Source organism: Cherax quadricarinatus, chromosome 30 (assembly GCF_038502225.1).
Source record: "Cherax quadricarinatus isolate ZL_2023a chromosome 30, ASM3850222v1, whole genome shotgun sequence".
Lineage (NCBI taxonomy): Eukaryota > Metazoa > Arthropoda > Malacostraca > Decapoda > Parastacidae > Cherax > Cherax quadricarinatus.
Window position 1 is genome coordinate 10196929 of NC_091321.1, and position 24430 is coordinate 10221358.

General features: G+C 40.4%; 1 protein-coding gene across 5 annotated transcripts in view; it reads right to left on the reverse strand.

The window, feature by feature from the left end:
- Window positions 1-7584: 7584 nt before the first annotated feature.
- Mef2 (myocyte enhancer factor 2) overlaps window positions 7585-24430 on the reverse strand; it is a 51401-nt gene continuing 34555 nt past the window's right edge. For all 5 annotated transcript variants that reach the window (XM_070089885.1, XM_070089882.1, XM_070089881.1 and 2 more), the window contains 3 exons: window positions 22929-23087; window positions 10018-10282; window positions 7585-9917 (listed from right to left, as the gene is read on the reverse strand). In XM_070089885.1, coding sequence (XP_069945986.1) covers window positions 9805-9917; window positions 10018-10282; window positions 22929-23087 — 537 coding nt within the window. In that variant the 3' untranslated portion in view covers window positions 7585-9804. The remainder of the gene's footprint in view (window positions 9918-10017; window positions 10283-22928; window positions 23088-24430) is intronic.

The window sequence follows — 24430 nt, forward strand, 5'->3', positions numbered from 1 at the left end:
TATTGTGTTTTCATATCTTCATTGTTACTTTGTCTGAATTGTCAGTGCTTCTTAGAAAACCCAAAAATTTTCACTGGTAGTTTTCCTTTTATTCCTATTATAAATTACAATTTCCAAATCAGTCTCTCATTATAGATGAAGCACACACTGTGTGGGCTGCTAGCACCAACAGCCTGGTTGAAAAGGCAGTCAACAGGGATGGAAAACCCGTCGAAATCAGAGGGGTATTTCTAAGGAATTTGCTTATTAGCAGCCTTTTGCTTCATATGTTTTTCTTTTGTGTAATTATTTGTTTTTCCATATTTTCACAATGCATTAGGCCAAAGGATCGCCACTGTCTCCTTTTTTTAAAATTTGCATGTCATTACCTACGTTGTGGAGGTGAAAGAAAACTTCTGACCTCGTAAATACTCTTTCTTGCTGTTGCAGATGGAGTGCCTGTGTTGCCACAATCACCTGGTGCTATCTGTTGATTGTTAGTGGTCGGGAAGGGGGATGGGTCACTGCCCTGGTCCTAGGCCAAGCTCATTCTGTATCATCCCAGTGTATTGTTACTGATTCTAGTAAACAGGCCTCATTATTATTTTGAAGTAATGTTCTCTTGTTGGCCCAGTCATTTAAGGTATGGCAAGATAAAATGTATATTAAGATTCACATAATATTCTTGGAAACAGATAACCAGTAAGGATAGATGCCCACTTAAGAACATAAGAAAGGAGGAACACTGCAATAGGTCTGTTGGCCCATACAAGGCAGGTCCTTCACAAATCCAACCCACTAACAGAATAAGTGCTACCCAAGCAATAAGCTTCGATAATTCTATTTACTCAGTGCAAGTCCCGCTCAAATCCAACCCCTCTCACTCTTGTGTTTCTCCAACCTAAATTTGAAACTACCCAAGGTTTTAGCTTCGATAACCCTACTAAGCAGACTGTTCCACTCATCAGCTACCCTATAACCAAATCAGTACTTTCGTATGTCCTTTTGAGATCTAAACTTGTCTAATTTGAATCCATTATTGCGGGTTCTCTCCTGGAGGGATATCCTCAAAACCTTATTTATATCCCCTTTGTTAATACCCATCTTCCACTTATACACTTCGATCATGTCTCCCCTCATTCTTCATCTTACAAGTGAATGTAGTTTAAGGGTATTCAATCTTTCTTCATACGGAATATTTCTAGTGCTGTGTATTAATTTAATCATTCTAAACTGAATGTTTTCTAATTAATTTATATCCATTCTGTAATATGGAGACCAGAACTGAGCTGCATAACCTAGTGAGGCCTTACTAATGATGTATAAAACTAATATAACTGCTGGACTTTTGTTGCTTACACTTCTTGATATAAATCCCAGTAATCTGTTTGCCTTATTATGTACACTTAGGCATTGCTGTCTTGGTTTAAGGTTGCTGCTTACCATAACCCCCAAGTCTTTTTCGCAATCTGTATGGCTAAGTTCTACGTTATTTAACTTATAAGTACTAGGGTTATGGACACTACCGAGCTTCAGGACCTTGCATTTATCTACATTGAACTGCATCAAGCTCTATTTTCAGCCAATTTCATTGTTCTAATCAACCAAACTCATAGCTATTTCGCTAGTATTCCTTCTATTCAATCGATTGAGTACAAGAAACTGCCTATTTACCTATTTCAACTACCCAATAAAGTGATCAGAAATATGTAATTTGGCCAATTCCACACAATTAAAAAATTGCCAATTTAAAAATAGGATCCAGAATAATGTAGAAATTCCTGACAGTAAAAAAACTTACTCTGTTCATTAGTTATGTCCCTCAGCCTCTCCTGTATTAGGCTTGCTTTAAATTTTGAATTTTTATTCTCACACACAAAAAAAAAACAAAAAAAAAAAAAAACAGAAGATTTATTGTCAACCTACCCGGAGGGTATTCCAGGGATCAACACCCCGGCAGCCCGGTCCATGACTAGGCCTCCCGGCGGCTCAGAGCCTGATCAACTAGGCTGTTACTGCTGGCTGCATGTAGTCCAACGTACAAGCCACAGCCCGGCTGATCCGGCACTGACTTTAGCTATCTGTCTAGCTCGTCTTTGAAGATAGCCAGGGGTTTGTTGGTAATTTCCCTTATGCCTGGTGGAAGGCTGTTGAACAGTCTTGGGCCCCAGACACACATTGAATTTTCTCTTAGTGTACTGTGGCACCCCTACTTTTTATTGGGGATATTTTGCACTGCCTGCACTATTGTCAATGCATTTGTGGACACAGACTGACCAGTTGGACGTGTATTGGACTAAGTGATTTAATTTCTGTACTCTCAAATAGTGACAAAAATTGAATATTTCTGCTAATTTGAGCTCAATTTCAAGCTGCTTTCAATCCTGAAACCAATCAGAATCATCTCTATTTCTGTAACATACCCTCCATTCTGTGAAATGAGACCAAGAAACCGAGAATTGAATCATAAAAACTTTATGAAAATACATCACAAGTTGCTGTTTTAAACCAAAAACATGGTCACAGTTTTTTCCCATTGTGCACTGTTTGCTGCAGGATTTTTTTTTTATATGGTGCACACTTAACACACAGACCCATTCTTTCATATCCAGGCCCAAATTTACCATTCGCAGCTTATTTGAGTGAGCTGACCTCATGGTTAGTTAGTTTAATATGTTTATTATGCACCCCATACCCATCCTGTGGGCGGTAGTCAAAAGATTACAGAGGTACATAATTGGTCCAGGGACTGGACTCCAAAGTTTTGATAGCTGAGCAAGTTACAAAGGTAATGAACTAGATCTGGTCATAATCATGACCAAGTTACAAAGGTAATGAGCTCCAGGTTGAGCTGGTCACACTCATGAATAATTGCAAAGGTAATGAATCATAAACACATTAATCATGAGAATTTACTAAGGTAATGAGCTCCAGGTAGAGCTGGTCACAATCATGACAAGTTTCAAAGGTAATGAATGATAAACACGTTATGACATGATTACAATCATAGACAAATTACAGAGTAATGAGCAGTTAACAAACATAGTAGGGAATTCATCCATTGCCCCAACAACAGATGTTGCTAGGTGCCTGTCTCTCCTCGGTAGACAGCCATTGCAAACAGCAGCAAGTTGCCCAGGGATCTGCTGCTTGCACGAGCACCATCGACCCTCCCCAAGAGGTCCAAGAAGCCAGTGACTCCGTTAGCAGCCCGATGAAGAGCTGTCCTAGGGACATGTCAGCGTCCTGGTGGACGCCAAGCTGATTGAAGATCCCAGGCCCTCGTGTGCACGGATGTTGAAGCTTGAGGAACTGAGTACACACTGCCTGTGGCACACCTGGCAGCTGCCTCACAGTCGAACTCCACGATGCTGTCCCTTTAGTGGAAGTTCCTGTGAGCCCGGCACTCCCTGCAGTGCCATCGCGGGTTAGGGGAGAAATACCCTCTACAGATGGGGTGGCGCTGGGAGTTGGGTGGGTGAGGCGGGGGAGACGTGCAGGGGAGAGGGGTTATGAGAGGGTCACTGTTTACTACACACGCCCTCCCCCTCCCCCCCAGCGGAGAGGGGGGGAGGCGCTGACTGGTCCTGACTCAACAACAACAAACCCTCTAAAACTGCACAACACTTCAACTATTTACGCTGAAACAATGCACTGGGATGTCCGTTCGCTGCTCTGGTATCTTCTCAAAGCATTCACACTGAGTTCTGTTAAGTAGGGACCTGGTCAGCCTCTTTGACCAGGAGCTATCCTTGAAAATCCCGCAGCTAGCCCGCTACACGACCTGCCGCGTCGGCCATGCCAACAGCTGTGTGACCTCATGGCGCAGTTCTCCAACCCACTTCTAAGCCATAGCACAATGGGACCCACCCCAAAAGGGTTAAGAGCCTTGCAAATTTGTGCATTTTTATGGATGGTTATATTTTTCTAAAGTACTTTGATACTGATGTTATGCATACTCGCTTGAATTTAAGATTGTACCTAGAATGTAATACCCATTTTTCCACTGTCTTCCTATTGTCTGAAGCCTTTCACTGTCCAACCCCTGATCTGAAACTTGTACACAGTGTCCAAGATTCTCAAAAAAAAAAAAAAAAAAAATTCTTATGAAATGATAATCTTTTTTTGAAGGTAATAAAACGTACGAAACTTGATAAAAAAAAACACAAAAAAAATTGATGAAATTGTACTTTCACGAATTTTACTGTGTCAGCGACATTTCCACATAAGTGATTTTGCCCACTTTGTATCCCATTTTAGGCCAGTTACATTGTTCAAGTCGACTAAATTCTTAGGCAGTTCACTAGTATGTCTTCCATTTTATCGATTGAGCACAAGAAATTTCCCAATAAAGTGATAAAAAATAGGTAATTTCACCAATTTCACACAAATTTCAAAATAGGGTCCAGAATAAATAACGCAGGCATTCCTGGCACTAAAGTAACATTTCCTCTGTTCATTAGTTACGTTTCCAGGCTTTACATGTAATATCCATTATGTTTTTTTTTTTATTCGCAAAAAATAGAATATTTACTATTATGTAATTGTATTAATAATATCAGCAAATTAATGAATGCATATTAGACCCACCAGTTGATGTGTATTGGGCATTTGACATGATTTGTTTATTCTTGAACATCGGCAAAAATCGAACATTTCCACTAGTTTGAGCTCAATTTCTAGCTATTTTCAGTACTAAAACCAAAATCATCTATTTCTGTAATATATCTTTCATTCTATCAATTGAGACCAAGGAACTGCAAATACAACTGTAAAAACTGTTTGAAAATACACCACAAAATCAGTGTTTTAATCCAAAAACACTGTTGCATTTTTTTTTCTTGTGCACTGCGTGCTGCAGGATTTATCTTTTGTGGTGCACACTTATCATATAGATGCATTCTCTCATATCTAGGCCCAAATTTATCGTCCACAGCTTATCTGAGTGAGCCGAGCTCATGACGTAATTAATTAATAGGTGACTCCTTCCAAGAAGTAACACACCCCCTCCTCTCCTCCACCTTCTGCTTCCAGTATGCCATTAGCTCTCCTCTGACAGGTAAGTGGCAGTTAAATTTTCGTTTACTGTACAATATTTCAGTTAGTTTTAAAAATTCACTTTCAGCTTTGTGTAGTAGTACATTTTTAATAAATTATATTGTCATTTGAGGTCTGGAATGGATTAATTCTATTTACATTATTCTTTATGGGAAAAATTGTTTTGATTGTCGTCCACTTTGGTTGTCGAATTAACATCTGGAATGAATTAAATTCGACAGCTGAGGTTCCACTCTGTAGTGTTAATTTTTTGTTCTGTTGTACATAACACCCTTTGATCAAACTAATCAATATATTTTCAAACATTTTAGTTCACCCTGCCTCAGTAGGATACAACCAGTTTGTTAAAAAAAAATTGTTCTTCCCCTGCTATTGGTATTTCTAGTGATAACATTTCTGCTTATTCCTCTTTCTCTCCAATATACAGTGTTGGTGAAATTGGCTCTACTTTCTAAGAACTCTAAAGAAGACAGTGTTCACCTTCCTTTCACAGTGCTCTTTTCCTGTCATGTTAGGAACTGTAGCCATCCTATAAACTAATCCACTTTTTGTTTAACACACTGGCCATATCCCACTGAGATAGGGTGACCCAAAAAAGAAGAAATACTTTCACCATCACTATAACTGTCTTCCCAGAAGCGTGCCAACATTACAGCTGAAATGCTCCAAACTGCAATATCCCCACCCCTCCAGAGTACAGGCACTATGCTTCCCACCGCCCTGAATTCAACAGCACATCATAAAGACCACTTGCCTCCACTCCAATCTAACACACTCACACATGCCTATTCAAGCCCCTCGCATACGAAACCTTCTTTACCCAGTCTCTGACCTTTCCTAGGGTAACCCCTTTTCCTTCTTCCCTAGTCTACTTCTAAATTATATATACATACGAGTCTTCATATGCTGTTTTATTGAATCGACTCTCATATACATCCCTAACATGAAACATCGCCCCATTTTTGTTTCTCTAGATGTTTGTCGTTTCCAGTACTATAGTCAAATATCCTGAAGTTCAGAATGGAAATGACTTGAACTCTAGCTTTCTTCCATTTCCTTTCTTTTTTTCAATATACCAAGGCAGGGTGATTTCTCCCCCCCCCCAAGAAAAACAAACATCATTCACACTATTACTGTCTTTGCAGAGGTGCACAGATACATCGCTCTAAACAGCAAATATCCCAAACCCCTCCTTTAAAGCGCAGGCATTGTATCATCCACCTCTAGGACTCAAGTCTGACTAACCGGTTTCCCTGAATAGCTTCACAGAATATTACCCTGCTTACACTCCAGCAGCTCATCAAGTACCAACAACTATTCATTTCCACTCCTGTCTAACACACTCCTACATGCCTGCTGTATGTCCAAGCCCTTTGCACACAAAACCTCTTTAACCACATCCCTCCATCCTTTCCTAAGATGACCACTGCCCCTCCACTACAGATTTATACACCCTCTAAGTCATCCTATTTTGCTCCATCCTCTCTAATTAAGCAAACTACTTCAATAACCCCCTCCTAAGCTCTCTGAATAATACTTTTAGTAACTCCACACCACCACCTAATTTCCACACTAATTTTCCACGAATTCTCTGCATAAATTTACTCCACACATTGTCTTTAGACATGACGTCTCCACTGCCTCCAACCTCCTCCTTGCTTCAACATTCGCAGCCTATGCTTCACACCCATATGGTAATAGGTCAGGACAGCCTTTACCTTTAATATACCTTTGATGAGTTTCAAGTCTTTCTACTCCCAGAGCCCTGCCATGGGCTAGGCTCGTCTGGTGCTAGCCTGGTCAGTCAGCCTGTTACTGCTGGAGGCCTGCTGCCCCACATATTCATCACATCCTGGTTGATATAGCACCTGGTGAAGATATTTGTCCAGTTTTCTCTTGATGTCTACACTTGCTACAGCAGTTCGATATCTTCTGGTAAGATGTTGAATAATCTAGAACCATGAATGTTGATACAATGTTTCCTTATTGTGCCTACTGCACCTCTGCTCTTCACTGGGTTTATCTTGCACTTCCATATCTCTCACTCCAGTATGTTAGGGCAGTGTACAGATTTGGGACTAGGCTCTCATGTACCTTCCAGGTATACATTATCATGTATCTATATATCCTCTACTCCAGTGAATACATATTCAAGACTTAAAGGCATTTCCAGTAATTCAAATGCTTTACTGGCTCTGTTCAGGCCATAAACAATCTCTGTATTTGTTCCAGCTCTGATATTGGACAGGCTTAATGTTGTCTATTTTACACATCCAGTATGTGAGTCAGGAGTGATTTCCATATTTTTGAAAAGGCCTTGGCACAAATTTGTTCAAGGTTAATGAAAGTTTCTTCTTTGGGTTATCCTGCCTTGGTGGGTCATGGACTGGTTAATTTGTTCCAAATGATACATCAGTGTTGGGTTATTTTATAAGCTGATAAAATTTAATTTTAAAATATTTTTGTTTGGCTTATATATTTGAAAAAGCTGTTAAGTTCTTAAAATGTTTGTAGGATCCTAGTTGCAGCAGGGTTAAAAACAAAATATTATGTTATTCAGATTTTATTGAATAACATGCCAAAATTCACACAAAATGCTTCTATTTCACTAACAAAAAAATATTAATAGTATACTTATTCTACACAAACATGTAACTTGTTGTCAGAACATGAGGACGGGGGCTGCTGGCAGGGGGTAAAGGGGGTGGGGGACAGTTGGATATGCCACGCACAAACTTTACATTTATGTAGAAATTGTCACACTTCTATCCTCACCCATTAAAAAGAGGTGTGCTGGCCTGTGATATAAATTAGTAATTTCTATTAAATGCACCATGATCATATGGACAGTGATTCTCCCAGTGCTTAGGCTGTACTATCTTAAGGGGCATCCTACAAAAACTGGACACATAAGTACTGTACTGTATGCCTTAAAAGCCAGAGCCAACCCCAACAGTACAAAGATCATTAAATGACCAGTAACTAGGGTGATTATCACCTGATGGTTGGGGATACAATCTCTTGTTATGAGCACACCATTCACCAAAAAAATGTACATATGTAGGGTACAGCAGTGAATGGGACCCACTGAATTGCACTATGTACATCACAGATAATAGTATTCTCAGTTGTACAGAACAGCCAATTTTGTAGTAAATTAAGGAATCTTGCTTTGCTTTGGTTTGTAAGACATTTCTGGTAACAAGGCTTCATAATGTACAAAAACTATTGTGTGTAATGGATAAATTACTAGAAATCTACATCACTATGCGGTCTGTGGGTGTGAAGCTTTGCTTCAGCCCCTACACCCCCCTATCCCACTGAGCCCCAGCACGCCGGCCTGTGGTACACTGTAATCACGCCACAACAAGGTGCAACATATGCTTAGGGTAATGGGTTTAGTGTCTTTGCTTAGAAACTAGGTGTTTTGATTTATTATAATCAAATATAGCTATAAACATTTCTTGGAGAATTATACATTAGCAGTATCATATAAATTATTAAGAATCTAGACTTTGTATTTATATAAACAACGTTAAGTCAACACAGTCTAAATGTTTATGTATCGACAGTTAGTGTTGTATTTGGTATGGTACAGCTGGCTCCTCCTTCCTTGTGGGCAAAGCCCCGTGGTAGGTGGTGGTAACCACAGGAATGGATGGGTGGCAGCATTGTTGGACCACCTAGAGCTGGAGGAACGGTGGTGGCCAGCAAGGCACACATACAGGGCCTAGTGATGCCCACAGCTGCCACCGCCCATTTACCATCTCCAGTCTGCCACCACCACCACACCACGATGCAGCACACACCGGCCACGCACTACTGTCCACAGTTACTAGAGGCTACAACTTCTTACACAGTAAGGTGAGGCACAAGGTACAAAGAAAGACCATACGAGAGGTACAGAGGGCGGCAGTATGGGGTGGTGGGAGAGGTAGCCCACACTGCTGCTTGCCTCCCTGTCTCCACCAGCACCACCACACACCAAGTACCAGGCAATCTTATCATATATGCCAATATGTACAAAGAGTAAAAATAATCATGTCTTTTGCTTATTTACATTGAGCCAGAACTAACAAGTACAGTACATAGGTGGTGGTGACAGACTTGTAAACTGCAACAGATGCAGTTGTTAATAGTGACCCTTTTCTTCTGGGTAGGCTGAATCCTCACCATTTATCAGACAGGCAAGAGACAACCCTAAATTGTGATAAGAGAGCCAGGGGCTCAAGTCAACCATGCAGATAATGACACTCAGGCCACATATACACAGTCTGCTTGACTATGACTTCTCTCAGCCCTAAACCAGTTGGGCAGTGAATTTTAAACCTTCAAGAGGTGGCAATTCATGACGGCCCTCAGATTACCAAAAGGCATTGAACTGTCCTCTTGAACATGCCAGTCACCAGTGCCTGTAAAAGGCTGGAGGGCTCTTGCAGGTGGGCAGGCTGGAGAAAGACTGGCAGAAGGGAGTAAGGGAATGTGATTCACAAACACAGGAGGCCGGGGAGCAGGGCTGTAGCTCCTCTCTTGGCACTGTCACGGTAGTGCGGCATTGACACACACACGGCGAAGGACACACACACTGCTCCCCAAGACTTTATTTTTGTACAGTTAACAACCGTTGTGGTCCATAGAGGCAGAGGCGATGGGGACACGATTGTGAGGGCTTCTTGACCCAAGGGACGGCACCCCCAGCTCGCCAGGCACTGATCACGCAGCACTGAGTGTCCTCTCACTGGTGCACGTGGTGACCCTTCTTGCACCTCACGAATTAGGGGCCCAGTTTTCTGACATTCTCGGCCGTTTGCTCAATGGGCTATCATAGTCACTGTGGTGAGAGGCTCCTTCAGGTGAGGCATGTGACGGAGTCAAGTGGCCTGGAAAGAAACAAATTTTATTAAAAGTGAATAAGGAATTTAAATAATGGGATTACTATTAATGTCAGTACTGTGTCATAAATGAAGACTAGAATATTACCTGAAAGTGCATTGGTGTAAAGTGTGTGCCCTGGATGATTGGAAGATGGACCCAAATGTGAAGGCGGTGCAGGTGACAAGTGGCCGGGGTCTGTGGATGCTGGTCTTTGCAGGTGAGATGCTGGGATACAGTTAGGGTCGCGTGGAGGACTGATTGGTTCTGACTTGATCCTAACAGGCGGGGAGGCTGCTGGGGGCGGTGTAGAGGAACTGACACTGAGGTGAGGCAGACCAGCATGTGACATTCCCAGTGACCCACTGTTCCACTGTCATAAAAAAAATAAGTTATATAGTACAGTCATCCCTTAATGACCTAGATAAAAAAAAAAAGTTTGCAAAGTGATTCACATTTTCCAATGGAGATCCACGTTATAACTTGAAATGGAGATTACATCCACATTCTCAGTTTTCACTTTTTTTTTTTTGTGGTGTACACTAGTTTGATGGATTTGGCTAGGTTCAATTCCCCATTTGGAATTGTCTTCACTTTTAATTCATTTGCTTATTATATTTGCTAACAGCACCAACACCATGTAGGTCATTCAAAGTAATATTTTAATCCCAACATGCAAAGTTGAAAAAAATCTTAAAGTTTTTTAAAATCATTAAAGAACAGCATGTCCCTGACTTGAGGTGTTCCACTGACATTTCACATTGACACTATCACCAATTAATTATTTACAAGTACTGATTTGCAGTTAGGACCACTGCAAATAGCAAGACAAATTATTTTTATGTAGTTTTTTAATAAATGCATTAATACTTTGTGTATATTCAATTTATGCCTCTAAAGAGGGCTCACATTATTTAAATATTAGGTTTTGTACAGTAAAACCTAGATTTAAGGGACAAAATCTGGACAATGCATGCAATCCAGAAACAAAGGAAATTGTATATTGCTTGCTTCTAGAATCATCTATATTATAATCAAGGGGAAGCACTAAACCCATAGGATTATACAATGCCTGGGGGGGGGGGGATGTGGAAGGCATTCAGGCTTAATTTGGGGAACTGGAGCACTGATCCAATTCCCTAAATCAAGAGCCCCTCCCCAACATCAAGGAACCTTCCATGAGGGGGAATCATCTATAAAGATTTCAAAAAGATACTTGCTGAAAATAAGAATAATTTTGTTTTGGAGTGAGATTAAGAAGTTGAAAAAGCCTAGGGAACAAATGGATTTAAGTTATAAGAGTGGCAGTGATTTTATGCACTGGGCAGGGAAGTATATTTAACATCTTATACCAGAGAAAGAGCTGCTGCTAGTGTAGAGGTGGTGCGAGAGGCCTCAAGCAGAATGGGAGTAAAGTAGCTGGGATTGTAGATAAAGACAAATGTTAAAAAGCAGGAGATATATTTTTGTAGTAGTTGGTGCACTTGTTCAATAAATGTATGAAAGGAGAAAGGTACCCAGGGACTGACAGAAAGCTTGCCTTGTTCATTTGTATGAACTAATATATACAGCCCTAAATAAAAAGCAATGTCCTCTGGGGCTCTTCACTGACCTACAGAAAGCATATGATACAGTGGACTACAATCTCCTGCATCTAAAAGTAAATCATTACGGCATCAGAGGACATTGTCATTAAGATAAGATTTTAGGTAGACCAGTATGTATATGCAAACAGGGTCAATGCCACTATCTAGCCTGTAGCTGTTGGAGTGCCCCAGGGTAGTGTTCTAGGCCCTCTTATCTACATAAATGAGCTCCCCAGTTCTATTCATATTATAATTAAAAACCCCTCAAGGAAGGTTCCTTGATGTTGGTGAGGGGCTCTTGATTTAGGGAATTGGATCTGTGCTCCAGTTCCCCGAATTAAGCCTGAATGCCTTCCACATCCCCCCCCCCCAGGCGCTGTATAATCCTCCGGGTTTAGCGCTTCCCCCTTGATTATAATAATAATAATATAATTAAAAAGAATGTTCTATTCATAGATGACACTAATGTTTACTCCCACTCAAACCCAGCTATACTTGGTAACACTGTAAACAACGAGCTGCTGAAAATATATATACAGCCTCATCTACTTACGACAGGCTCTCTGACCAATATGCATAGTAGAGCTGATTTCCTCTATTCTGTTTATTACAATATAGTACTGTATAAACATTTAAAAATATACGAGAAATGTTATAAATGGTGCAAAGGTGACATTAAAACAATGCCAAAGATGGTCGACGCAAACCCACTACCATTATAGTATGCTCCTCACTAGCGACGAATTCGTTTACCGACGAGGTCTTAGGAACGGAACTCCTTGTTAAGTGAAGAGAGGCTGTACTTCGATGACCAACAAATTCACTCTGAACATAGACAAAACATATTTAATACATCGATAAATGGATCCCCTGTTTCAAGACACACTCGGGGAAAATTTCTAGGTCTTCTCCTTGACACTAATCTTAAATTTCATTCCCACATCCAGCATATATCCAAGAAAATTTCCAAATCAGTAGGCATCCTTTCCAAGATACAATACTATGTACCACTAATATATCCTTACCTCACCTATGGTATTTGTGCCTGGGGATCAACCACCTCACAACTGTCCATACGTAGCTCTACGTTTTTTTTTCCTGCCTCCAAATTTGGCATGAATGGGTCTTAACACTCAGTATGCACAGTATTAAAAAAAAACATCTGGGACCACCACCCAGTACCTTGTGGGAGCACCAGTTCAATCGAGTGCCAGCTAGAGCAAACACCAAGGATTCACTGATGTCATGTTGTATTAACACTCCCCTTTTAAGAGGAAAGTGTTGTTGACCCCGAGTTTAGTGGCTTCGAGGTGGAAGTGTTCGCAGAAATATCAAAAACCTTGATAATAATCCATGTGCAACACCCTTTCAATTTTGGTACCACTGGTAGTGTCATCCTGCCAGAAAGTCCTATAACCTATGCCCTAAGTAAAAAGAAAATTCTGGAACGTGTAATAATGTTCGGCAGGCTGGCTGATTTGCTCTCACAGGTACACATACATTTATATATAGTATAAATTACCTAGGATAAATAAAAAAATCCAAGTGCTATACTGTGCTTGTAGATAATAGGCATGATTGACAAGTACTACGCAATTTCACTTGTTCAGGAATCAGACGTGATCATGTGTAATAACAGTTGGTTCATGAGCAACTCTGAGATAAGCAGACATAGCTAGACAAACATATTTATGTGTAACAGTGAAAACAAATAAAGCCAGGGTTCCATGCAGCAGTGCACGATCATCAAGTGTCACTCCACTGTTTACCCTGTCAGCAGTTTAGTAACACTCGTTTTCACACAGATTCAAAAAGTTTCTTATATACTCCAGCGTGTCTAAAACATTGCTGGGACCTATAAATACTATATACAGTGGACCAGCGATGGCATCGATTAACGATATATCTGACTAGCGATACATTTTATCACAAAAATTTTGCCTTGATTAGCGCTAAAAAACTCTACCAACACTTCGTTCCGAATGAGACGCATCCACTTCTGGCCAGTGTTTACAAGCCAGCCACCGCGGTCGCTTCCAAGCATACAATTGGAACATTTCATATCACAGCCTTTTTAGTGATTGCACCTGCAAAATAAGTCACCATGGGCCCCAAGAAAGCTTCTAGTGCCAACCCTACAGCAAAAAGGGTGAGAATTACTATGGATATGAAGAAAGAGATCATTGCTAAGTATGAAAGTGGACTGCGCGTCTCCGAGCTGGCCAGGCTGTACACAAAACCCCAATCAACCATCGCTACTATTTTTTTTTTTTATCACACTGGCCGATTCCCACCAAGGCAGGGTGGCCCGAAAAAGAAAAACTTTCACCATCATTCACTCCATCACTGTCTTGCCAGAAGGGTGCTTTACACTACAGTTTTTAAACTGCAACATTAACACCCCTCCTTCAGAGTGCAGGCACTGTACTTCCCATCTCCAGGACTCAAGTCCGGCCTGCCGGTTTCCCTGAATCCCTTCATAAATGTTACTTTGCTCACACTCCAACAGCACGTCAAGTATTAAAAACCATTTGTCTCCATTCACTCCTATCAAACACGCTCACGCATGCCTGCTGGAAGTCCAAGCCGCTCGCACACAAAACCTCCTTTACCCCCTCCCTCCAACCTTTCCTAGGCCGACCCCTACCCCGCCTTCCTTCCACTACAGACTGATACACTCTTGAAGTTATTCTGTTTCGCTCCATTCTCTCCACAAGTCCGAACCACCTCAACAACCCTTCCTCAGCCCTCTGGACAACAGTTTTGGTAATCCCGCACCTCCTCCTAACTTCCAAACTACGAATTCTCTGCATTATATTCACACCACACATTGCCCTCAGACATGACATCTCCACTGCGTCCAGCCTTCTCCTCGCTGCAACATTCATCACCCATGCTTCACACCCATATAAGAGCATTGGTAAAACTATACTCTCATACATTCCCCTCTTTGCTTCCAAGGACAAAGTTCTTTGTCTCCACAGACTCCTAAGTGCACCACTCACCCTTTTCCCCTCATCAATTCTATGATTCACCTCATCTTTCATACACCCATCTGCTGACACGTCCACTCCCAAATATCTGAATACATTCACCTCCTCCAATCTGATATCCAATCTTTCATCACCTAATCTTTTTGTTATCCTCATAACCTTACTCTTTCCTGTATTCACTTTCAATTTTCTTCTTTTGCACACCCTACCAAATTCATCCACCAATCTCTGCAACTTCTCTTCAGAATCTCCCAAGAGCACAGTGTCATCAGCAAAGAACAACTGTGACAACTCCCACTTTATGTGTGATTCTTTATCTTTTAACTCCACGCCTCTTGCCAAGACCCTCGCATTTACTTCTCTTACAACCCCATCTATAAATATTAAACAGCCACGGTGACATCACACATCCTTGTCTAGGGCCTACTTTTACTGGGAAATAATTTCCCTCTTTCCTACATACTCTAACTTGAGCCTCACTATCCTCGTAAAAGCATTTCACTGCTTTCAGTAACCTACCTCCTACACCATACACCTGCCACATTGCCCCCCTATCCACCCTGTCATACGCCTTTTCCAAATCCATAAATGCCACAAAGACCTCTTTAGCCTTATCTAAATACTGTTCACTTATATGTTTCACTGTAAACACCTGGTCCACACACCCCCTACCTTTCCTAAAGCCTCCTTGTTCATCTGCTATCCTATTCTCCGTCTTACTCTTAATTCTTTCAATAATAACTACCATACACTTTGCCAGGTATACTCAACAGACTTATCCCCCTATAATTTTTGCACTCTCTTTTATCCCCTTTGCCTTTATACAAAGGAACTATGCATGCTCTCTGCCAATCCCTAGGTACCTTACCCTCTTCCATACATTTATTAAATAATTGCACCAACCACTCCAAAACTATATCCCCCCCTGCTTTTAACATTTCTATCTTTATCCCATCAATCCCGGCTGCCTTACCCCCTTTCATTTTACCTACTGCCTCACGAACTTCCCCCACACTCACAACTGGCTCTTCCTCACTCCTACAAGATATTGTTCCTCCTTGCCCTATACACAAAATCACAGCTTCCCTATCTTCATCAACATTTAACAATTCCTCAAAATATTCCCTCCATCTTCCCAATACCTCTAACTCTCCTCTCCTATTTTTAACTGACAAATCCATTTGTTCTCTAGGCTTTCTTAACTTGTTAATCTCACTCCAAAACTTTTTCTTATTTTCAACAAAATTTGTTGATAACATCTCACCCACTCTCTCATTTGCTCTCTTTTTACATTGCTTCACCACTCTCTTAACCTCTCTCTTTTTCTCCATATACTCTTCCCTCCTTGCATCACTTCTACTTTGTAAAAACTTCTCATATGCTAACTTTTTCTCCCTTACTACTCTCTTCACATCGCTCCTCTTCCCTCCTGCACCCACTTTCCTGTAACCACAAACTTCTGCTGAACACACTAATACTACATTTTTAAACCTACCCCATACCTCTTTGACCCCATTGCCTATGCTCTCATTAGCCCATCTATCCTCCAATAGCTGTTTATATCTTACCCTAACTGCCTCCTCTTTTAGTTTATAAACCTTCACCTCTCTCTTCCCTGATGCTTCTATTCTCCTTGTATCCCATCTACCTTTTACTCTCAGTGTAGCTACAACTAGAAAGTGATCTGATATATCTGTGGCCCCTCTGTAAACATGTACATCCTGAAGTCTACTCAACAGTCTTTTATCTACCAATACATAATCCAACAAACTACTGTCATTTCGCCCTACATCATATCTTGTATACTTATTTATCCTCTTTTTCTTAAAATATGTATTACCTATAACTAAACCCCTTTCTATACAAAGTTCAATCAAAGGGCTCCTATTATCATTTACACCTGGCACCCCAAACTTACCTACCACACCCTCTCTAAAAGTTTCTCCTACTTTAGCATTCAGGTCCCCTACCACAATTACTCTCACTTGGTTCAAAGGCTCCTATACATTCACTTAACATCTCCCAAAATCTCTCTCTCTCTCTCTGCATTCCTCTCTTCTCCAGGTGCATACACGCTTATTATGACCCACTTCTCGCGTCCAACCTTTACTTTAATCCACATAATTCTTGAATTTACACATTCATATTCTCTTTTCTCCTTCCATAACTGATCATTCAACATTACTACTACCCCTTCCTTTGCTCTAACTCTCTCAGATACTCCAGATTTAATCCCATTTATTTCCCCCCACCGAAACTCCCCTACCCCCTTCAGCTTTGTTTTGCTTAGGGCCAGGACATCCAACTTCTTTTCATTCATAACATCAGCAATCATCTGTTTCTTGTCATCCGCACTACATCCACGCACATTTAAGCATCCCAGTTTTATAAAGTTTTTCCTCTTCTCTTTTTTAGTAAATGTCTACAGAAGAAGGGGTTACTAGCCCATTGCTCCCAGCATTTTAGTCGCCTCATACGACACGCATGGCTTACGGAGGAAAGATTCTTTTCCACTTCCCCCTTTACAATAGAAGAAATAAAGAGGAACAAGAGCTATTTAGAAAAAGGAGAAAAACCTAGATGTATATATATATGCATGTGCGTGTCTGTGAAGTGTGACCAAAGTGTAAGTAGGAGTAGCAAGATATCCCTGTTATCTAGCGTGTTTATGAGACAGAAAAAGAAACCAGCAATCCTACCATCATGCAAAACAGTTACAGGTTTCTGTTTCACAGTCATCTGGCAGGAGGGTAGTACTTCCCTGGGTGGTTGCTGTCTACCAACCTACTACGCTACTATTGTGGCCAAGAAAACGGCAATCAAGGAAGCTGTTCTTGCCAAAGGTGCAACTATGTTTTCGAAGCTGAGATCGCAAGTGATACTGTTATTGGTATGGATAAACGAAAAACAGATAGCAGGAGATAGCATCTCTCAAGCGATCATATGTGAAAAGGCTAGGAAGTTGCATGACGATTTAATTAGAAAAATGCCAGCAACTAGTGGTGATGTGAGTGAATTTAAGGCCAGCAAAGGTTGGTTTGAGAGATTTAAGAATCGTAGTGGCATACATAGTGTGATAAGGCATGGTGAGGCTGCCAGTTTGGACCAAAAAGCAGCTGAAAAATATGTGCAGGAATTCAAGGAGTACATAGACAGTGAAGGACTGAAACCTGAACAAGTGTTTAATGGTGACACTGAGAATGTTGTGAAACACTTTAGGAATGTCATAAAGGAACAGGAGGTACAGGCCTGTATGGGCAGATATGTTGTGCGACAGAGGTCTTCAATAAAGGTAAGTGTCATGTAACTGTGCATGTCTTCTTCAGTTTGTGTGTATTAAAATTAATATTTCATGTGTTAAATTTTTTTTTTTTCAATACTTTTGGATGTCTTGCACGGATTAATTTGATTTCCATTATTTCTTATGGGGAAAATTAACTTGACTAACGATGAGCTCTCAGGAACGGATTAATAGCGTTAGTCGAGGGTCCACTGTATATTCCTGGACAATAAATGACCAAGGCAGGTGTAAAAGTTGACCTGTCAGTGTGTTGGTGACAATTTCAGTACCTAATATTAGTGTCAGAACAAAGACTGGCTATGAAATCACAAGAACTACTATAAATTGTAATTATTAGAACATGTTGCCATCAGGTGAGCATCCACCGCCAACTTCATGGTCTTATATCTCGGTAGCTACTGGTCCTAAACATTTTTTTGGTCTTATTACACACACAAAATTGCCCTCTTAATTTTTTTTTTTTTTCCAAAATATTCAGAGAGCTGGGCAAGCGAACATAGATCTACGTTTGGACAGTTACCGGGTTAATAACCCAACAAAGAGCTGCTGTGTGGATGATTACCAGCTCCTGTGCTACACAGCACACCCTACCACTTTTCAAAAGCCTGAACTTGCTAAACATACGAGACATACACTTGTATCATTATGCCTACTACATATACAGAACATTAAACTCCAATATAAACCCTCCACTTAAACTTTTCCTTGATAGCTACACTATAACGCACGGTCACAATACAAGGTATAAGGCACTCTTCGACATCCCTCGTGTCAGTCTCACACTATGCCCGGTAAAGGGTTAAAGGGCCCGAAGATCTGGAATTCACTACCTGAACCGGTAAAGAATCCCTGACTACTTATAAATTTAGGGCTTTGCTTAAAAATCATCTCGTCTCTCAATACTAACCAAACAAACCAAAACAACTTCTAATCAGTTATTATATTATACAGTGGTACCCCGAGTTTCGTACAGCTCCCAACTCGAACAGTTATTTAAGTATTATTGTAAGTGTATTTTGGGGGGATCTGAAATGGACTAATGTAATTTACGTTATTCCTTGTGGGAACAAATTTGTTCGGTAATGGCACTCGAACAGCCTTCAGGAACTAATTATGGCCAAAACTCGGGGTACCACTGTATTATATGACCTGTAGTCTATTAAACATCTGCCAATCCATGAAATATTACTGCCTGAACCATTAACTGTAATATGTATTGTTTTTGTTATGTGCAACTCCAAGATTATTATTCTTATAAACCTCCACCTTGACTACCTCACATTAGTGTTAAGATTAAATAAAGATTTTAATAAAAGTTTACCACTCTTATCTTGTCTAGATTTAAGTATAGTTATTATGTACTAGGATTAGTCTGCCCAAAATGCCCCAGCATGATAGTGGCTTTCTTTGTACTTAGCAAACTAAAATTGTAATTACACAGTATGTAACCTTTACAAAGAAATTTAGATAAGAGTAAGGAAATTTTTGTTGCATTTATGGAATTAGAAAAGGCATATTAGATAGCATGGATGGGGACTAATATGGGTCATTCATGTTAAGTGAACCAGGGGTCCCCACCTGACCATCTCCCATTTCTATAAAATTTTACATGAAGATTGGCATATACAGTGGAACCTCTGTTTTCCAACAAGGAATTCGGTCCTGGTTTTCATATGTGGTCTTGGTTGTCGATCAACAACACTCGGATCACCAGTCCACAGCGTGGGTCTCGGTATAACAACTAACACACTTGCTGTGCATCTTGTGAGGGTAATGAAACCAAAAGTACAAAATTTGATGGAAAACTTACAGAATTACGTTATCGCAAAGTTAACGGTCTTGGTGATATTTATGCATCAGTGATTTTGCCCACTTTGAGCCCTATTTAGGACTAATTCCATTGTTCTAGTCAACCAACTCTTAGCTATTTCTCTAGAATTTTTTATTTTATCAACCGAGTACAAGAAATTGCCCATTTACCTATTTCAACTACCCAATAAAGTGATCTGAAATTATTAATTTGGCCAATTTCACACAAAATTCAAATAAGGCCAATTTCAAAATAGGGTCCAGCATAAACAATACAGACATTCCTGGCACTAGAATAACATTTTATCCGTTCATTAGTCATATGTCCAGGCTCCTCTTATATTATGCTAGCTTTTCATTTTGATCTTATATTCACACAAAAAATAGATTTTCTGTTATTCAGATTACCACATAATTGTAATAATTGTATAAATAATAGCGCATTTGTGAATGCATATTACACCCACCAGTTAATGTGTATTGGAGGTGTGACGTGATTTGCTTACCCTTGAACATCAGCAAAAATCGAACATATCTACTACTTTGAGATGATTTTTAATTTACATTAAAAATCACAACAAAATGCTTCAATATGATGCTAATATCAACTCTACTGCTTATTGATCTATCACAATTCATCTAATTTCACCATCACTCAAGGAATGCACAACAGGTGCAACATTGTTTATGTTCAGCATTTCTTAGATGTCAGCTTCCTGTAACTCCATAAGCACATTTATCCTGTTAGTGGGTTGGATTTGTGAAGGACCTGCCTAGTATGGGCCAACAGGTCTACTGCAGTGTTCCTCCTTTCTTATGTTATTATGTACCCATGACACCAATCATATCCAGTCCCTCCCACTCATATATTTGTCCAATCTCTTTTTTAAAGCTACCCAAGGTCCCATCAAAGCTAAAACCTTGGGTAGTTTCAAATTTAGGCTGGATAAATACATGAGTGAGAGGGGTTGGATTTGAGTGGGACTTGCATGTGAGTAAATAGAATTATTAAAGTAGAAATGGGTTAGGAGAGGAGTAGTTTGAGGTAATCAGTCCCTCAGCCTGGAATCGATGTGTTCAGTCCATCAATCTTGTAGAAAGTGCAGCATATGGCTGGAGAAGTGGCTTATATACTGAAGTCAGGCGAGTCGAAGCAGGATGAGGCGGGATCATAGTGGAACCATCCACTAATCTAAGTAGGTCTTCCTCCGAAGGTTGGACAAGTATTGAAGAATTTCTTTTATCAAGATTCCATGATGTTGCAGTATTAGACAAGTGATGTCATTTGTGTACTTTGGAATATCGATAAATATCAAACATTTCTGCTACTTTGAGCTCAATTTCAAGCTACTTTCCATCCTGAAACCAATCAAAATCATTTCTATTTCTGCAATATATCTTCCATTCTCTCAAATGGGACCGAGAATATGTACAACCATAAAAACCATAGAAAATACAGTGGACCCCCAAGTTTCGTGATCAATCCGTTCCAGAGAGCCCGCCGAAGGTCGAAATTCACGAAACTCGAAACCATTTTCCCCATAAGAAATAATGGAAATAAAATTAATCCGTTCCAGACACCCAAAAATATTAAAATAAATTTTTTTTTTCAAATTAAATAAAGATTTACATAATGAAAACAATCAGAAATCAAGTACATGCATTTAAAATAAATAATATTACACTTTACTGAATACTTCTGGGTGGATGGAAGATGGGAGGAGGTGATAGGAGGAAGGTGTACACTATTGTTTGGGAGGAGAATCTCCTTCCATTAGGACTTTAGGTAGCAAGTCCTTATCTGGGGTTACTTCCCTTATTCTTTTAATGCCACTGGGAACAACTTGAGTCACTGGACCCCTGGCGCACAAAATATCTATCCAGAGAGGTCTTTTTCTGGCGTTTCTTTAAGATTTCCCTGAAGTGGGGCACAACGCTGTCATTGTACATGTTGCAGATACGGCTTGTTTCAGCTTGGTCAGGGTGATACTTTTCAACAAATCTTTGCAACTCATTCTACACATGTCCTTAATCACTGAAGAAGGCACCTCATCCACTCCCTCTTCCTCCTCCTCTGGAGCAAGTTCCTCGGCTGTGGTCTGATGCTGTTCCAGTTGAAGCTCTTGCAGTTCGTCAGTGGTTAGCTCTTCCCTGTGGTCCTCCACCAACTCTTCCACATCCCCGTCACTCACTCTATTTACCAAAGGGCTTGCACTAGCTTTCCTTGGGTCCATGATGACTTATTTAGCAGTTGCAAGCACAAAAAACAATGGATTATTATGAAATGTATTGTATGAACCCGTGGGGTGATGGTCACGTGTTGGTAAACAATGGCACACTGAGCGTGAATGGCGTGGGAGACTGGCTTTGTGTGAGCGGTGACGGGCGGACGGGTACTGGACGGTCGCCGAAACACGGGTTTTTTCACGAAACTCGAGGCCAAATTTTTCCCAAAAAACTCGCCGAAGGTCAAATTTCGCGAAAGTCGAGGCTGCCGAAACTCGGGGGTCCACTGTACATTGCAAATTTGATGTTTTAAACCAAAACAGTGGTTTTTTTTTCCATTATGCACTGCTTGCTGCAGCATTCTTTTTTTATATGGTGCACACTTATTGCACAACCCATTCTCTCATATCCAGGCCCAAATTTACTGCTCACAGCTTATCTGAGCTCATTCCATAGTACTATGGAACTGACACCAGCTTCAAAGCAGTAGAACAATGGGACTGACCTTGAAAGGGTTATAGGGTAATTGAAATAGTTGAATGGGCAGTTTCTTGTGCTCAACTGACAGAACTGAAAGCATACTAGTGAAACAGCTAAGAATTTCATTGAATGAAGCAATGGAATTAGCATAAAATAGGACTAAGTGGGCATAACTGTCAATGCATAAATTTTGCCAAGACCGCTAACTTTAAGCATGTTAAAAGTGGACAATGAGCGTAATATTAATTTTGAGGGTTTGGACAGTGAAATGGTTAACATTACCTAATACAAATTTATATGCTGTAAAATGTGCCACTAAGCATTTTGAGACAAAATATGCCAGATTAGGTGTACAGCAACCCTTGACAAGTATCAGCTCCTTGAAAATGTGATTTGTCAAGTGCCATTATTTTTTTTATAGACTTTACTGTAAAACTGAAAGCTTACTGCTAAGGTTACAGTCTAACTCAAGGGTAAACAGACTTTAACCTACATTATAAACTATCACTAAGCAAACTTAAAAGGAAAATCTTAGACATACTGACAGGAAAGAAAAAAGAAATCTGCACAACTTAATTTTCTTGATAATGAGTAAAACCAAATTCAATGTAGAATAGCTCTTACCTGATGAAGAGGATTTATTGGATTGAGAGAGATGTCTGCATTGAGTGGAAAATCCTGATGCGAAAATGAATTAAGTGAAGAATAGGTCATTGATGGGTTGATACTTGACTGAAGAGATACTACTGGTGTGTTAAGTGAAGGTGACCCTGGCCGTGGTGTCTGCACATAGAATAAAAATATGTAAAACATGGTAATCAACATATTATTTTATACCTATTTTATTAACACACTGGCCATTTCCCACCAAGGCAGGGTGGCCCAAGAAAAAAAAAACTTTCACCATCATTCACTCCAACACTGTCTTGCCAGAAGTGTGCCTACACTACAGTTATAAAATTGCAACATTTACACCCCTCCTTCAGAGTGCAGGCAATGCACTTCCCACCTCAAGGACTCAAGTCCAGCCTTCTGGTTTCCCTGAATCCCTTCATAAATGTTACCTTGCTCACACTCCAACAGCACGTCAAGTCCTAAAAACCATTTGTTTCCACTCCTATCTAATATGGTCATGCATGCTTGCTGAAAGTCCAAGCCCTTTGCACACAAAACCTCCTTTACCCCCTCCCTCCAATCTTTCCTAGGCCGACCCTTACCCTGCCTTCCTTCCACTATAGATTTATACGTTCTCCAAGTCAATATATTTCATTCCATCCTCTATAAATGTCCAAACCACCTCAACAACCCCTCCTCAGTCCTCTGGATAATACTTTTAGTAACCCCACACCTCCTAATTTCCAAAGTACAGATTCTCTGCATTATATTCACACCACACATTGCCCTCAGACATGACATCTCCACTGCCTCCAGCCTTCTTGCTGCAACATTCACCACACATGCTTCACACCCATATAAGGGCATTGGTATAACTATACTCTCATAAATTTCCCGCTTTGCTTCCATGGGCAATGTTCTTTGTCTCCACAGACTCCTCAGTGCACCACTCAACTTCTTCTTCCCTCATCAATTCTGTGATTCACCTCATCTTTCAAAGACCCATCTGCTGATATGTCCACTCCCAAATATCTGAATCCATTCACCTCCTTTATACTCCCTCCCTCCAATCTGATATCCAATCTTTCGTTACCTAAATTTTTTGTTATCCTCATCACCTTCCTCTTCCCTATATCCACTTTTAGTTTCCTTCTTTTACACACCCTACCACACTCGTCCACCAATCTCTAAACTTCTCTTCAGAATCTCCCAAAAGCACAGTGTCATCAGCAAAGAGCAACTGTGACAATTCCCACTTTGTATTAGATTCTTTATCTTTCAATCCCACACCTCTTGCCAACACCCAAGTATTCACTTCTCTTACAACCCCATCTATAAATATATTGAACAACCATGGTAATATCACACACATCTGTCTAAGGCCTACTTTTACTGGGAAATAACCTGCCTCTCTCCTACATACTCTACCCTGAGCCTCATAAAAATGCTTCACTGCTTTTAGTAGTCTACCTCCTATTCCATACATTTGCAACACTGCCCCCCTAACCTAT